This window comes from Callospermophilus lateralis, chromosome 10 (assembly GCF_048772815.1).
Source record: "Callospermophilus lateralis isolate mCalLat2 chromosome 10, mCalLat2.hap1, whole genome shotgun sequence".
Taxonomy (NCBI): domain Eukaryota; kingdom Metazoa; phylum Chordata; class Mammalia; order Rodentia; family Sciuridae; genus Callospermophilus; species Callospermophilus lateralis.
The window spans coordinates 27,026,212-27,042,699 of NC_135314.1; the positions used below are offsets into that span (position 1 = coordinate 27,026,212).

The 16,488-nt window shown below is 38.1% G+C and overlaps 1 protein-coding gene across 1 annotated transcript in view; it reads right to left on the bottom strand.

Annotated features, from left to right (window-relative positions):
* Positions 1-6,836, bottom strand: part of LOC143407775 (multidrug resistance-associated protein 1-like) — an 89,427-nt gene extending 82,591 nt beyond the window's left edge. The window contains exons 1-2 of the mRNA XM_077110388.1: positions 6,753-6,836; positions 1,048-1,109 (exon numbers count right to left, since the gene is read on the bottom strand). Coding sequence (XP_076966503.1) covers positions 1,048-1,109; positions 6,753-6,824 — 134 coding nt within the window. The 5' untranslated portion in view covers positions 6,825-6,836. The remainder of the gene's footprint in view (positions 1-1,047; positions 1,110-6,752) is intronic.
* Between the last annotated feature and the right edge of the window lie 9,652 nt (positions 6,837-16,488).

A 16,488-nucleotide genomic window follows, 5' to 3' on the forward strand; every position in this document is an offset into this window, starting at 1 on the left:
GTGCAAAATTTTTTAGATGACTCTACTGAAAATTTGTTTCTTAACCTTATTTATGTTGCTTTTTTGATACATCTTTGTTACCTTTTGATAATTGATGATTTACTTTTTAATCTTTCTAATTCTGATATGAATTCCAAGAAAGCAGAAAATAAATTATTTATCCCTATATTTTTAAAGGTTAACAGAGTTCAGATCATCTAGTGTTCAATCAATTATTTTAAGGATTCATCTACTCTTGAGAAAATATTTGTAGATAAAAATTGAGCAGTTTTGTTTTACTAAGCAGGGTTAATGAAGTTAACAAGGTAAATTTAATTTCATATTATCAGAAACTTTCTCTTAAGAGTGAGAAAGAAATCTACTTCTAAAAAAGCTTCTGAATTTATAAAATAAGAAAGTCAACACTTCTCATTTGATTTCATTCCTGTGTTAAAGTCAGAGATCATACTAGTATCCCTAAAAGAACTTCTGAGCCCTCATTGTACTATATAGCTTAATTATTCCTTGAGATAAAGCATAGTATTTTACAGAAATGAGTTCTTGTATATGTACGTGTATGAATTTTTATAGTAGAATATATAAGCATATATGAAACCACTCCTAGTAAAGAGTAGAAAGACATACGTGGGAAAAAAAGAGAATAAAACATGAACTCAAAAGAAACTGACTTATAACACATACTTGATCCTACCTGGGTACCAATCCAATGGATAAATTCCATACACATGCACACACACACACATACATATACACACACATACATATGTAATATATATGAATATATATGTGTATTACATTTACTTGATGTTAAGAAAAAGTTCCTTTTTCCTTTCCCTTCTTAGTGCTCACAGACACAATTCCTAAAAAGAGTAGCCTTATTGTCATTACCTATGATTTCTGTGTAATAGGTGACATGAAAAGAAAGTCTTTACAATGACATATTGTAAATATATTCATACTTAAAATAAAGGAATAGCATTCCAGTGTCTTTTCCCTTGGAATTGTTCTTATCTCCACATGCTGCAAATAAGTAAGTATAATTCTTACCTGCTAAACCAAGAGTATGTCACTTTACTGAAAAATGAAGCACTTTTCTCTGGACTGCATTTCTAAAATGAAAAACATAACGAGCACATACTTAATGCCTTTAGTTTTCATTTGGAATTCAGGTTGTATAAGCCTTATCTGTAATATTTGAGATCAGAAGTATTTTGGATTTTTTTTAAGGTTTTGGAATGTTTTCATAGACATAATGAGATATCTTAGGATGTGACCCAAATCTAAATTTGAAGTTCTTTTATGTTTTATGTATACCTTATACACATATCCGGATGGTAATTTTACACATTGCTTTTAGTATGCCTGCATTTTGACTGCAGTATATTCCAGGAAGTCAGGTGTGAAATTTTCCACTTGTGGCATCAAATTGGTGTTAAAAAAGTTTCATATTTTGGAGTATTTCAGATTTTTAGACTGTTGAATTAAGGAAGCTCAGCCTGTATCTTGGTCAGTAGGTGGAAGAGTAAACATTAAATAAGTTATTTTACTAACAGTTAAAGATACATTGATTTCATAATCTTCAAGGAGTACAGTTAAGTGAATATATTCCTGGGTGATTATGGAGTAAAGGAATTTTAAGATTTTCACCAACATTATGACTATTTACATATCAGTAAATGATGTTGGAATAGACGATAATTTCTAAAACTTACTCTTCTCTCTGTATATGTCCATATACATGTATATAATAGCATGCACTATAATATATACTTATGATAGTTATGTATGTATGAACATATATACCTACATACTTTGACTTATACACATATTTTAAAATTGTTGAATTAAAGATAGTTGTCAGGCTGAAGTTGTGGTTCAGTGGTACAGCATTTATCTGGCATGCCTGAGGCATTGGGTTCACGTCTCAGCACCACATATAAAAATAAATAAAATAAAGGTCCATCAACAACTAAAAAATTTTTTTAAATATAGTTTTCAGTTTTTCTGAAAACCAGAAAAAAGACAATAGGTATTTGGTATACTTCTGTATAAGTACTTAATTACATATTTTTATAATGGCATTCACAATCATGTAATTATCACAATTACATATTATTTTAAAGTTAAAACATTTCCCTAAAATTTTTCTCATTAACTTAGTTGGTTCAATGAAGAGAAGAGAGATTTTAAAAAGGAGGCTTTCAAAATTGACTTTTTTTTTTTTTTACATTTTTAGAGTCAGCATCCATCTGTATTTCAAAAAGTAAATCTGATCAATCCCTAACTCAAATTTGATTCTTAAAAATTGTCCCATGTTTAACAACTTTTGCATTGATCCTCTCTAACCCAGTTTGGATTCCATACTTAAACAAAGAGTTTACCATATTTTACAAATTCTGAACCTAAAAGAGAGAAAAGAAAAATTTCATCCCATACAGCAAGATGTCCTGAGCATGAAGGGAAAACATGATATTCAACTTTAAATCTATTTTCTGCATTATAGAAAATGATAAAAATCATTTATATAAAACTTTTCCAAATGGAAAAGTTTATAATGATGATTATAAAACATTTATCACAATTTTGGCCCCAAAGACTCAATAAGATGAATTATAATATTGCCATCACTGTTTTGATTAACTATATTATTTAAAAAACAAATACACAAGTTATTGGGGAAATATTGTTAAAATTCTCCAATTAACCTGGAATTCAACTTTTGTGACATATATCCAAGTGTCAGAGGGAGTTCTCAATTTGATAATTCACTGTCAATGAAAGGATCTCTTCCACCTCCCAAACAGGTACATGTCTGGCACATTGTAAATGGCTAATAATTCTTTGCAGCTTTTTCCACCGAGTAGATCTTATTTCCCACCTGTTGAGTCTTGACAATGTTGCTTTGATCATGAAAATGCCACAGGAGCAACATTGAAAAAGCTCTAATTCTAAACTCAAAACCTTACCACATCTGTTTTGGCCAAGACCTTGAAAACTGTCAGGCACATGGGTAAAGAGGGGCTGCATTATCCAGGCATCAGTTGAGCTGCTAACTGATTGTAGATGCGTAGGAGCTCAGCAGGTATCAGTGTAGCTGACTCAAGTCAGGACACAGTCCAATGGATCCAGAAAGTCATCAGCTAAGTATAATGGGTTGTGTTTTAAGCACCTAAGTCTTACAAAGCTACACAGATAGTTTCTTTAGAAGACCAGAACTCAGCATTTGACTTAACATTTCCCTTAGAATAATTTTCCAGGTAGTATCTTGTATGAGGCCCACTGATTATTCTGGTAAACAGCCTCCTTAAGTGTGGACCTGGCATCTTACACTGAATTTATCCTAGGAAAAGTCCTAGTATATTTTATGTCTGAGAAGGAATAGCAGCCAGGTTAAAAAAATAATGGCGAAGATGCTTAATTCTAACAAAACATCAAGGATATATAAATAATTTTTCAAGGAATAGTTACTGAATTCATACTGTAGATTTCACTGAGTTTATTATGTAAATATCAATGCATTGCAACTTGTATATAGAAAAATAGAATATATAGAACATGTTTCTATTTTTCTATATAGAAACATGTGGGATTACACTTCAATTTTCTCCATTAAAGATTTTTTAGTCCTTCTAATTTATCTCTTCTTACTTATACATGTCTAATCTCCAGATCTGCTTGACCCCAATTGGTGTCTCTTTTGCCTTTGTCTTATTAAGCTTGCACAGGCCTTTGTCTTCTAAGTCGTTTTTATTATCCATTGTACTTCTCTATCACTGGACTTACAGTAGGCATTTCATAAACATAACACTGTTGACTTAAGGGCAATTTTCACTTGACTAGAGGCACTATTATTTCTGGATTATGGCAGAGAAGCAAGAGTATGCTATAGTTTGAATCTTTAATGTCCTTTTAAGGTCTGTTCAGAGGTAATGAAAATCTTAAAGAGTTAGGGCCTAATCAAAGGTCTTAGATCACTTAAGGGCATAACCTTGACACAGATAATGGAACCCAACTTTTTCCTCTTTGTCTCCTTTGCAGGAAGTCATGAGGTAAAAGGACATCCTCCTTCACATGCTTCCTCCATGATGTCCTGTGCTGCTATATACTCAAAGCAAAAGAGCCAGTCATAGAATGAAACCTCCCAAATCCTGAGCCTCTTTTTAAGTTTCTTGAGATCAGGAATTTGTTAACACTCCTGGAAAGCTGATATACACAAATTATTTAGACCACTGTGCCACAGCATAGCCAGGATCCAGCACTTGGTAAAATGTCTACTCATCTTCTTTGTGAGATGTGGCCTCACAAAGATAGGGTTTCTGTGACTTATTGCTAGGTTTAATACCTCATATCCCCTAATTTCCTTTGAGGGTGTTGTATAAAGGATCTAAAAGTAGAGAAAGTTGTGGGAAAGTGGAAGTATAGACTCATAGAGAAGTGAAAGCATTTAGAAATCAAAAAGAGGTATGTTTTTAATACCTTACTATGTATCAGATTCTGTACTAAATGTTCTCTCTCATTAAATACAAAATACCTTTGTGATGGAAACATGTTTCTGATTGCCATGTTTTTAGACAAGGAAAATAACACACAGAGGTCAAGAAACTGGTGCAAGACCTTTTAAGAATTTAACAAACTAGATTTAATTTAGATAGTCCATTCTGTCTTCTATTTCTACATTCTACACTCTCAACTCTGTACCTGTCACATACTGCTTTCTATGACTTAGGCCTTTGCTCCTGCCCATGTTGTTCCACTCACCTCCCCTTGCACTTCAGTCCTGTTCAGGATTTACTTACTGCCTTTGCTTTTCCTCTTTTTTTTTGGGGGGGGGGGCGGGTAAGGGGGTGGTACCAGGGATTGAACTCAGGTTTACTCAACCACTGAGCCACATCCCCAGCCCTACTTTGTATTTTTATTTGGAGACAGAGTATCACTGAGATGCTTAGCACCTGGATATTGTTGAGGCTGGCTTTGAACTTGGGCTCTTCCTGTCTCAGCCTCCCAAGCTGCTGAGATTTCAGGCATGTGCCACTGTGCCCAACTGTTTTTCCTCTTCTCTTATTCACATGGTGGTTCTATGTCATCAAGGAAATCTCAAAGTACTCCTTAGGGAGGACTTGAGGGCTCCTTCAGATCTGCACTCACTAAAGTTCACCCCATCCTTCCAGAATGTCATCTTTTCTAGCATATGCTTTTCTCCTAGTATAATCAGTATCTCTGGAGGACAGACAATACATTAAATTTCACTCTGGATGTCTTGTTTTTTCTTAGAACCTAGTTCATAATAAATATATTTTGGATGAATGAATAAATAAATGAATGAATGAACAAACAAATAAATGTTAGTTACTACCAACAAAAAATATTTACAAGCATTCTAGTCTTAGATCACCATGCCAGCCCTACTGAATCACAAAATCATGTTCTTAGCTTATAGGTTAGGAAGAGATTTGTAACCTAAAATTCATTATTTCAAAAATATTGTCTCAACCATGAATGTAATCATGTAAGGTTTTCAATATGCTTTCAAAACATTAACTTTAAATTTTTTTGCATTATATAATATAATTAAAATGGACATTTTTCTATTCTGTTTAAGCAGATTTTTTTTTATGATGACTATCAAGGTTGAAAAACAATCAAGAAAATAAATATTATTTGAATTCTAGAGGAAGAGCACAGTGGAATTTTTGATGAGGAAATTGCTTGAGTTTTATAATTTCCCACTATGTAAGTTTGTAATTTAGGGCCTTTGGCAACTTCGCTGTACAGTAATGACATTAAACCAATTTGACTGATTGAGCCTGTTCTCTCTACTGTAAGATGAAAAAGGCATATTGTCTTCAGGGGGCTTTTCCATATTTTAAGGGTTTATTGAACCCCTCTATTATATACACTTTTAAAAGCATAGTTTACATGCAACTTTTTTAATTTAAATTTTTTTTATAGTTTCATTTTATACATAATCAGAAAAATAGCTGTTATATTTATTTAATTTCTGGAATTATAACAAAAAAACAGGAGTTTAAAAACAAGTTCCCCAAAATATCTAGTTTTTTTTTAAAATTTTTTCTTGGTTTGTTTTTGGTTAGAACTATAGAACAACTTGTATGAAGGGCTGTTTTTAAAGACCATGTCTTGTATAGTGATAATAAGTGAAACGAATGCAATATTTGTTAGACAAATCTCTCCTAATTCACAACGGAAGGTTTCATTTCTCTTGGCTACTGCCTTAGCACATGACTCCTATTGTGGGAGAAGAATGAGTCATTATGGGGTAGGGCAAAGCACCATTAAGTGTCTACAGTTTCTGGATTTGTCCCAGACCCGAGTGTCCCCATACCCAAGTCAGGGTTCTCTTGAGTATTTGTCTCTCCTGGCTCCCGCGGTTTTCCTGGGATGAGCACCTGGTTGTACAATTTCCCGACGGGCCTCCACTCCTTCAGCAAGGACAAGCCCATTCAAGCTCTCAAACGCTTGCTTTTCCTTATGCAGGAGTCAATTGTTCTTCAGAGGTCTCTTCACCAAGGCAGATCACGGTGGCTCAGGTTTCCCACCGTCCTGGGGACTGATCTCAGCGCTCACGATTGGAGCGTGTGCATGTGTCTGTCTCTGCACCACTAAAATATGACTCTGAGACCTCTGCCTAGTCCAAGGTCCCAGGAGCCAGCCCGTCCCCGCTTTTCCACTCCCGCCCCCACCGGAGCCGCCAAGACTTGCTCCGCCTCCGCCCCAGGACCAGTGGGCTTTACCTGCGTATCCAGCCCCCCTGAGACCGGCTCGTAGAACCTGCAGGCGCCCCACCTCCGCAGGCTGGAAAACATGCCGCTGGGCACCTGAGACTGGCGGCGGAGAGGTGCTGGGGTTGTCACCTCCCTTGGGAGGCGCTACAATGCAGCGCTCTGGAGGTGGCAGGACCCGTGCGTGTGAGTCAGCTGTCTCCTTGCGGGCTGTACCCACTGCCCTTCCCGGTCAGAGGACTGGGGGCGGGGTGAGGGTGGAACCCGGTAGTGCTGGAAGGAGGAAGAGTTAGAAGGGAGGGAGAGAAATTGTCCATCTCAGAGGATCCCAGACTTGCACTTGACTTACTGGTCCTCAATTTCCCAGTTTCTAGGTTGGCCTGTTAGAAAGCACAAAGCTGGTTCCTTCCTCTCATGACACGTATAAGTTTGCACACAGAATGTTACAGCTGTCTCCTACAGAAAAGGACAAGTATCAGTAGAATATAGGGGATGTAAATTTATTGCAATGGCCTTAACAGCAAATGTAAACATAAACTGGTACCAGAAAACCATAACATTATTTACATCTAGATTATATTCTTTATATTAATTATAAATTAAGATAAAAAATGAAAAACTCCATAGTAACTAGAAGTAACAAAGAAATAAAGGGGAATATGAAAATTAAGAGGTGACATTTAGGTTTTTAGTAAAAACCATGAATCTTGATACTTGAACAAGTTACTTTGAGACAGGCACAGAACACACGGCATGTGCCATTGGTTTGGTGGAGCATTTTGCTTCATTTAGAATCTGAAGAAATAGAAAATGGATAAATCTTAGGAATTCCAAATGATGGGGATAAAGATAAGGCAGTGGAGAAGGATGGGTAACATATTTCAGAACCAAGGAATATTCTTGAGACATCTGCCTGGTCCAAGGTCCCAGGAGTCAGCCCCTCCCCATCTTTCACACCCCCCTACCCCACCAGAGCCACCTAGACTTGCTCCGCCTCTGCCCCAGGACCAGTGAACTTTACCTGCCCATCCAGCCTTAGCCTGAGGGGCTCTTTCCCTATCTGTAACTGTCAAACTATCCACTGGAAGATTCTCTGCAGAAAAGACAGATTTTATCGAGTTAGTCCTTGCTTTTTCAGATACAGTTACAAGGAAAGAAGAAACTTTGAACGTGTGTCATAGAGAGGGAAGCCAGGAAGAAGAGAAAGCCTAAAAATAGCACAGTCACTAAGCATTGGTCTTTCTCCTCTAGGAAACAGTTTCCTCAGGAAAGACTGGTTCTAGGAACTGCATAGAAATACTTCTTTAGTTGCTCAATTCTGCAAACAGACTCACCTCCTTGATAGAAGTGAAGAGAGAAGAATGACTAAATTAATTGAAAAGTGGTAGGTCAATGGGGGAACTGGAAATGAAAGGGAAAGCATGGTTTCTATAAAGAAAACTTAGTTTTCAACAGTTATTTAAAGAACATAGATTTGTATAGGGAAATTGAAAGAATAAAATAAAAGGACATGATATTTACCAAACCTAACTGCAAAGTTAGCATTCTGACTTAATGATTTCTTATGCCAATTGGAGTGTGAAATAAATACCTTCCTTAGCTAGCATAAAGAAAATCATGGAAAGGTGGAATAAAAGTGCAGTTGGACTTAGTAATGGGCAGAACATATTCATGTCACAATATTCCACTCTTCAGTGTGTTGGAAAGTTTCATTAGTCCTTCCAGGAATTCTGAGGTGCTTTCCAAGTTCTGCAGGCATGCAGGTCACCCTTTCCTGTTGAGGAGAGCCACATGGAACAGAGTCACTGTCTCTGCAGCTGTTGGAAGGCAAGAGCTGACTGCATAGTTAGCATGGCATATAGTTGTCACCATGGCAGAGAGGGGAGAATTCTTCTTTAAAGTGATTGTGGGTTATATTCTCATAGAGGATATTGAGTAAATATTACTTTCTTGTTCTTATTAACCTTGGTATAAAAGTGTGAGTTAACAATATTATTCAATTTATAGAATAATATCATTTTCATTTCATGAAGGGCCTTTTAAATTTTATTTCATTTTATTTTTATTTTCTCACCTATTCATTTTCAAATCAATTTTCCCCTGTCATGGGTCCATTAATCAGTATTTTTTCACTCCAACTTCTATACATTTATCAAGATACTTGTTTATCCTTGAAAACTATCAGGAGCAATTTTATGTGTGTATAATACTTATACCAATGGTATTTTATACAAGATTGCTTCAATGAAATTTACTCTTGTCATGTAGCTTTGAAATGATTTCAACTCTTACACAGTTTGCTGTGTAATGAATATGACATATATTTTGCTGTGCCAAGAACATGGAGTGGCTTCTCCCCTCAGGACTATGACACCATGCCTTATCAGATCACCCTGTGTGAGTTACTGACCTGAACTCAAGAATTCGTTAGATATATGAGAGTTTAGGCCATGGCAGGCTACATTATGTCAATGGCTTCTTCTAGTATGCTGTGACAAGTCTGCAATCAGCCACTTCTCTGAAGACTGAGAACTTAGGCTGTGACAGTGCCACACCCTAATGAGTGCCTTCCACACTGGTTTGCTGCAAGTATTATATGACTTAATTGTGGAATGAGAAAAGTGCTTAAAATGGCAAGGGCACATGGTAAATACTGCCTAAGTTATTATTACTTATCTATTTGTCTTTTGGGCATTCTGCTCACCTATGAACCTTGCCTCCAACTCTGGCACTGACTTTTAGAATCTAGGGACCTCATACATCATCAAAGATCTCTGCTTTGCAGGTCCTTCCAGTTTCTCTCTGAGAACCACTTGTATAAATGTATACCACCAACATTAATGAGATTTTACCTTCCCAAGGGACCTGCTTCCATCCCAATGGAACAACTAGACTTTAAGAATTTTGGAAATTACTAGGTGGTTAAGGAACATCATTTATGGAGTGTATTTCCTGTGAGGTTTGTTCTTCTTATTAAGCATTGTGAACCTAAGGAGTGTTCTCCCTGTATGGCAATAAACTGTGCAATGCATAGACTTATACTTTGATAACATCCTTTTTCCAACCATACCAACACATGTCTCTGGTATTTTTTAGTTCAACATTATTTGTGAAGTGTCTACCATGTGAAGCTATGCTGTCCTCACCGACTCTTCCTGACTGCAGTGTGATGCTTTGTTCTATGCAAATGTGAGCTCCTATAGGAGAGTGGTAAGCCCACAAACACAAAGCCAAGACTGTGGGAGTAAGTGGAGGCTCCACTCTTCACCAGTTTGTCTTTAGTACCTCAGCTAGTAACTCAGCACTCACTGTCTTTTCTGTAAAACAGAAGTAATGAGTGCCTTCCACATAGGTTTGCTACATGGATTATAGGGATTAACTGTGGAATGGGTAAAGTGCTTAAAATGGCCAGGGCACATGGTAAATACTGCCTAAGTTATTATATCTATTCGCCTTGTGATCAATATGTAGGCTAACTCCATGGTCAGTACTGTGAGTGACATCTCTTTTTAAGGATCAGTGTGTGATTCAGAAAGTGTTTATAGTCTTCAAATTTTATTAAGGATCTAAATATCTAGTTTATGAGCATCATACTTATATTTGTCATATTACAATTTAAAATTTAAATAAAAAATATTAGATTTAAAGTTAACAATAATAAGCCCCTTACATTTCTGTAATATATATTTATGATGAAATATGCTATCGTGAAAACATTTATGATAAAAGGTAGCATCAGAAAGTTCTGACAGTATAAATGAGGGAGATGTAGAAGGGCGTAGGCAGCCAGGGCAAGATGACAAGTGAGGAAGTCAGGGGGCAGGGTTGGACAAAAGGAGCCTGAGGAGGGTCTTCCAATGAGGTCAATGAGTATAAACATATCTGTCTGATTTGGGGACCCAATCAGACAGATATGTTTATACTTGTGCTTCTAAAGGGGATATCCAACAGAAAACCTAAAATAGATGTGTGGACAATAGAAAGTACTGTTTGGGAAGGGGAGGAGAGAAAGAATGAAGGAAATTCCAGGGACCATAAAAAGAACAAGCCAAAATTTTCCCACTGGCCTCCAGGCCCCGGGATCTCTTCTCTTTGAAGAAATCTGCTCCCTCAGCTTTTGCAATAAACCTACTGCTTGCCAGCTATCTCTGTGTCCTGTTCTTCACTTCTTTCTTGGGCATAGACAATGAACCCAAGACCCCTGGATGGTAACATAATAATTTCAGAAAATATAGCACCTTTATATATGATGCATTCATTTTTAAATATATATAACAATTAAATTGTTTTGTTTAGAAATGTTAGATTAATTAACATTACCAATAACTAGATATTAATAGTGGCCCCTACTAGGAAGTGAAATTATGAATTATTTTTGTTTTATTTTTATTTACATAGTTTCAAAAATTTCCTACAACAAACATGCATTTGTTTTAAAATTAGAGAGAAATAATGTGAGGAGAATTTTCTTCATTAGGCTGATGTGTTTTTTTTAAAAAAAAAAAATCAACATTTTTCCAAAATGTGATTTTCAAAGTCCTTTACCCCGCACCTCCATGGCCCAAATTTTGCCAGTGTTTTATCAGCATGGAGGGATTAGGAGATCCAGGGCTTAGTTGAAGACAAGGGATTGCCTGCCAAAGAAACCAGAGGTAAATTCTCCAGGGCCTTTTCGAGCTTTGAGAAATAAGACAAGTTACTTACCCCTTCTTTCTTAGCCTTACTTTCAATGGCCTCCTTCCTACCTCACAGGGCATCAGAAGTACTAAATCAGAGACTGAATGTAAAATGCTGGATGTAGAACACCAGTAAATATCCTCAATAAATACTACACTCATTCACTTAGAGCCATATCTAAAAAAGTCTAAAGGCTAAGATCCAGCAGAGGTTGAAAACCACAAATGTGAAGCAGCTGCTGAGCTTAACTTTGCAACCTTCTTAGATCTGCTTACAAACATGAGAGCAGGAGTAACAAAGGGAATGATCAGATTTATTCAATATAGAGAATCTGAAAAAGGTTAAGAAGTCACAAGAATTCAGAGCACTGATGATGGGGTCACTGAGGATAATAAGTGCTAATCGAGAAAAAGTAGAAGCTGAGACCGGTTTTAGAAACTGGAGACCAGGGGATCAAAATACTGAATATCTCAAGGAGGACAGACCTTCATGAGTTATATTTAAATAGTCAGTCACCAGATTGTAATTCCAACGATGCCCTGGAAATGACAGACCCAGAAGTATTTTGCTCTCTCTGCCAACAGAGTGTTGCTAGTTAAAAGTGAACTTGGCTTTGTTTTACCTTTTTTTCCAGAAGAAGTTCTTATGGGCAATCTGCATGCAGGTCTGTAATTTGGAATCCAGCGTGTTATTCTTGATTGAACATGGCTACTAATTTTTTTTCCAGTAGTGAGCAGGGCTAATCTCTGCAGAACTCACACACTGATCAAAAGGGCAGATGTTGATTTCCACAGACAGAATCAACTGTTTTTAAAGATAGAACCTCTTGGCTTTTTTTCTGTAAAATATGCATGGGCTTCTCTGTGAAATTCAGATGCCAGGATCTGGCGGTACTGGAATAACCAACTCTTTATCTTTGCATTCTTTCTAATTTGGGAGCCAATAGAAAAGGGGGGCTAGGAAAACATCAGTGGATATAGTCTAGTCCCTTGCTTGCTGGATTTTAGAAGAAGCAAGGACAAATGGCATCACTTTAGACTGTTCAAAAGTTAAAAACCAGCAGTGGTGAAATACAAAGCAAAGCAACAGGAGAAAATATCACAGTTTTTAGAGGCCAGTAATGGTAAGACTTACCAACATGGATCTCTTAGATCCACTGAGAGGAATCCATTCAAGGGTAAAGATTTTCAAAGGAGTCTTCTCATTAAAAATATACACCATCGTGTGTATTTTAAAACTTTAAAAATAGTTCACAACAGGTTGGTACACAATTTCTACCTCCCTTCCTTGTCAGGCCTTGATCAACATTCTCACTTAGAATCACTATCAATTTTTATCTGTTAAAGAAAGGGTGTGGGCTATGCATACAGTCTTCATCTTTCTGTTAACATTAACTAAGATGAGTTGATGGGGTAAGGAGGAGCCGAAAAAGGTAGAGTTTTATTAATTTTGTTTTTAAATGGCATATTAATGAACAAAGAAGTCAGAAAAGCCTTTAGGTTCTCCAAAGACTATTATATGATTATCTAGCTTTAATCATAAATTTGTATAAAAAATAGTATTCTTCCTAATGATTATTGAAAATTATTTTAAGAATTAAAGAGAAAAAAATCCTATTCATAAACTTGGACAAAAAAGAAGTAAAATGTGAAAATGTATTATTTAGTATTATTAAATTTTCTCTTTGTAATAGCTGAAATGAGCTAATTAAAGCTCTCTCTGATAAGGAAAAATGGAGGAACTTTGATGAGGCAAAGGGGAGGCAGAGGTGAGGAGGGGGCATGGGGGTAGGAAAGATAGTGGAATGAGATGGACATCATTACCCTAGGTACATGTATGAATGCACATATGGTGTGATGCTACATTGGGTACAATCATAGAAATGTAAAGTTGTGCTACTACAGGTGTGTACAATGAATTAAAATGCATTGTGCTGTCATATATACCTAATTAAAAAAACAAAACAAAAAAAGAAAACCTAAGGCTAGCATGGTCTGCTCCAAAGCTCAATAGACCCGGTAGTTATGATTCTAGTACCACTCCTGACCTTTTTCCATGACCCAATGCATGACATCCATTCTTCTTGTGCTACAACAGAAATTGACATAAAATTTGAAGGTAGACTATGACTCAAAAATCATTGCTTTCTCAGTAGGAACACAATTGACCAAGAGAAATCTGAAAAAAAAAAAATGTTCAACATTACTAATCCTTAGAGAAATGCAAATTAAAACCATAATGAGATACCCTCTCACACCTATTAGAATGGCTATTATCAAAGAGACAAAGCAACCAGTGGCACAAGCCTTAATCCCAGTACCTCAAGAGACTGAGGTGGGAGTATTATAAATTCAAGGTAAACCTCAGCAACTTAGTGAGACCTGATCTCAGAATAAAACTTTAAAAGGTCTGCTGTTGTGTATCGGGGTAACATACCCCTGGGTTCAAGCCGAGTATAAATAAAAGAAAGACAAAAGATATTAAGTACTGGTCTGGATGTGCATAAACTAGAATTCTTGTACAATGTTTGGAGGAATGTAAATTAGTGTAGTCATTATGGAAATCAGTATGGGAAGTTTCTTTAAAAATTAAAAATACAGCTCAGTTGGTAGAGTGCTTGCCTTGCAGGGACAAGGCCCTGGGTTCAATTCCCAGAAACAAACAAACAAACAAAAAAATTACCCTATGGTCCAGCCATCCCACTACTTGGTATATATCCAAAGGAAATGGCATCAGTGTGTTAATAGACATCTGCACCCCATGTTCATTGCAGCAATATTCTCAGAACCAAGAAATGGGAAAAGCTGTGTCTATCAGTGGTTGAGTTGATACAGAAAATGTGGTTAGAAATATAAGGGGACACTATTTAGTCTTTAAACAAAAATCAGGATGTCCTGTCCTTTGTGACATTGAATGAGGCCAAAGGACATTTTACTGGGGGAAATAAGCCAGGCACAGGGCAACTATCACATGATCTCACCTACATGTGGAATCTACAAAAGTTGAACTCACAGAAACAGAGAGCAGAATGGTGACTGCCAGGGGCCCAGGAGTGGCTAGGGGGTGGATGGGGGAGATGCTGGTCCCAGGAGGCCAAATTACACTTAGATGAGAGGGATGAGTTTAAGGGATCTATTGTACAATAAGATGACTACAGTTAATAATAACATACAACAGAATGAATACAGTTGATAATGTTATATGCACTTCAAAATGACTCAGAGAGTAGATTTTAAGGGTTCTCAACACAAAAAAGAATATGAAATGATGTAAATGTATACATGTTTCAAAATATGTTTTATGCCATAAATATCCACAAATTATTATCATTATGTCATCATCATCATCATCATCATCATCATCATCATCAGGGATTGTACCGAGGGTTGCTTAACCAAAGAGTCACATCCTCAGCCCATTTTATGTTTTATGTTGAGACAGAATTATGTCATAAAGCCCACCCTGGAAGTGAGGGAAACTGGGAAGATATTTAGTTGGTAGCTTGCTACCTCCTCCCCAAACTGGAGCTCTGTTACAACCAAAAGGAAGAAGTGGAGCTAGGATAAGCGAGGAGCACTGCCTACTTCCATTAGCACTGGGCCTGAAAGGGGGATAACTAACCATCACCAACATCTCCCCATAAACCATATGACATGGTCTCTGTATTAGCTGCTTTCTGTTGCTCTAACCAAATACCCAAGGATGGGTCCTTTATAAAGAGATGAGGTTTATTTAGCACAGAGTCCAACATTTGGCAGCCCCTGAGACTGATCTTTGGTGAGAGTGATCACAACATGGTGAATGGCATCATGGTGGGAAGACATGCAAGGGGTGGAGACTGAATGGCCAGAAACTGGGGAGGATGAGTCTTGTTCTCTTTATAACACCCCCCCTCACAGGAACTAACAGGGACCCATGAGAAGGTCATTACTCCCTTCCAAGGGCCTCATCCCTAGTGGCCAAATTACCTCCCACTAGGCCCCACCCCTTGCAGGTTCTACCCCCTCAACACTGCCGCACCGAGGACCTAGCCTCCAGCCTATGAACCTTTGGGGGATAAACTACATCCATCCTCACAAGCTCCAACAAAGCCACCATTGTAAGAGCAGGATGTCCCGTCTATAAGTGTGTATGTGAGGGCAGGGGAAGGTTGACATCAGTGGGCACAGGAAGCAGCCAGAGCCCCCATTCCGGAACCTCTCTGATGTCACACTTGTAGTCATGGTACTCTGGGGGCCAACCCAGGAGAAGGAGCGGTTGGCTCTCATTTGTTTGAGAGCAGGCATCGCAGTATGACTGTGTCAAACGATTTACTGTCCCCACCCCTACCCCCAGCCAGATCCTGGCTATTTTCAAGCCTCTGGGCTTGTCTCACAGTAGCAGCCCTGGTGTGTCTAAGTGCTGTGTTCTTTATGTTTCCGTGAGTCTCCGGGCCAGCTGTCGGGTTCTCACCAAGAGACAGAAGGGAAATAGACAGTGAGAGTGCAGAGGCAGGGAGGTGGAGGGAGGCCAGGGGGGGAAGGAGGATATTTAGTGGGAAGCACAGAGATGTGGGGAGCCTGAGGATTTGGGGGGACTGTGGGAGGCTGGTAATGCTGGTGACATTTGGTGGAGGGAATGGGGTCTGTCTCTAGCCTGGATATTCAGATCCGTCCTTAAGGTGTGTGGGTCTGAGCTCAGGTGAGCCAGGCCTCGTAGGGGCTCCGGGTTACCCCCGACTAGAACTGAGTCTGGCTCTGATTTCAGAGGCCGAGCACTGGCGCAAGATGGAGACTGGGCCTACCCAGTGGTCTCCGGACTTCTCTGCGTCCTGAGTTTCTGTAGCCTCATTGGCATGAATTTTTCGGACCCAGGAATTTTACATAGAGGTAAGGCCTCAGACTCCTCAGAGAGGGAGGTGGCACCCCAAGGCTGGTGCCTAGAGGGGTCATTTGTAAAGGGCTGACCCTACCTGTGCCTCAGGATCCCTTCTTACCCTGTCATTATTACTTGGGCCCTGACACTTTATTTCCCAAAGCACTGAAGTGTGAAAAACAGAATCCTGGCAGTTTTCCAGTTGCTTTAGAAGGGA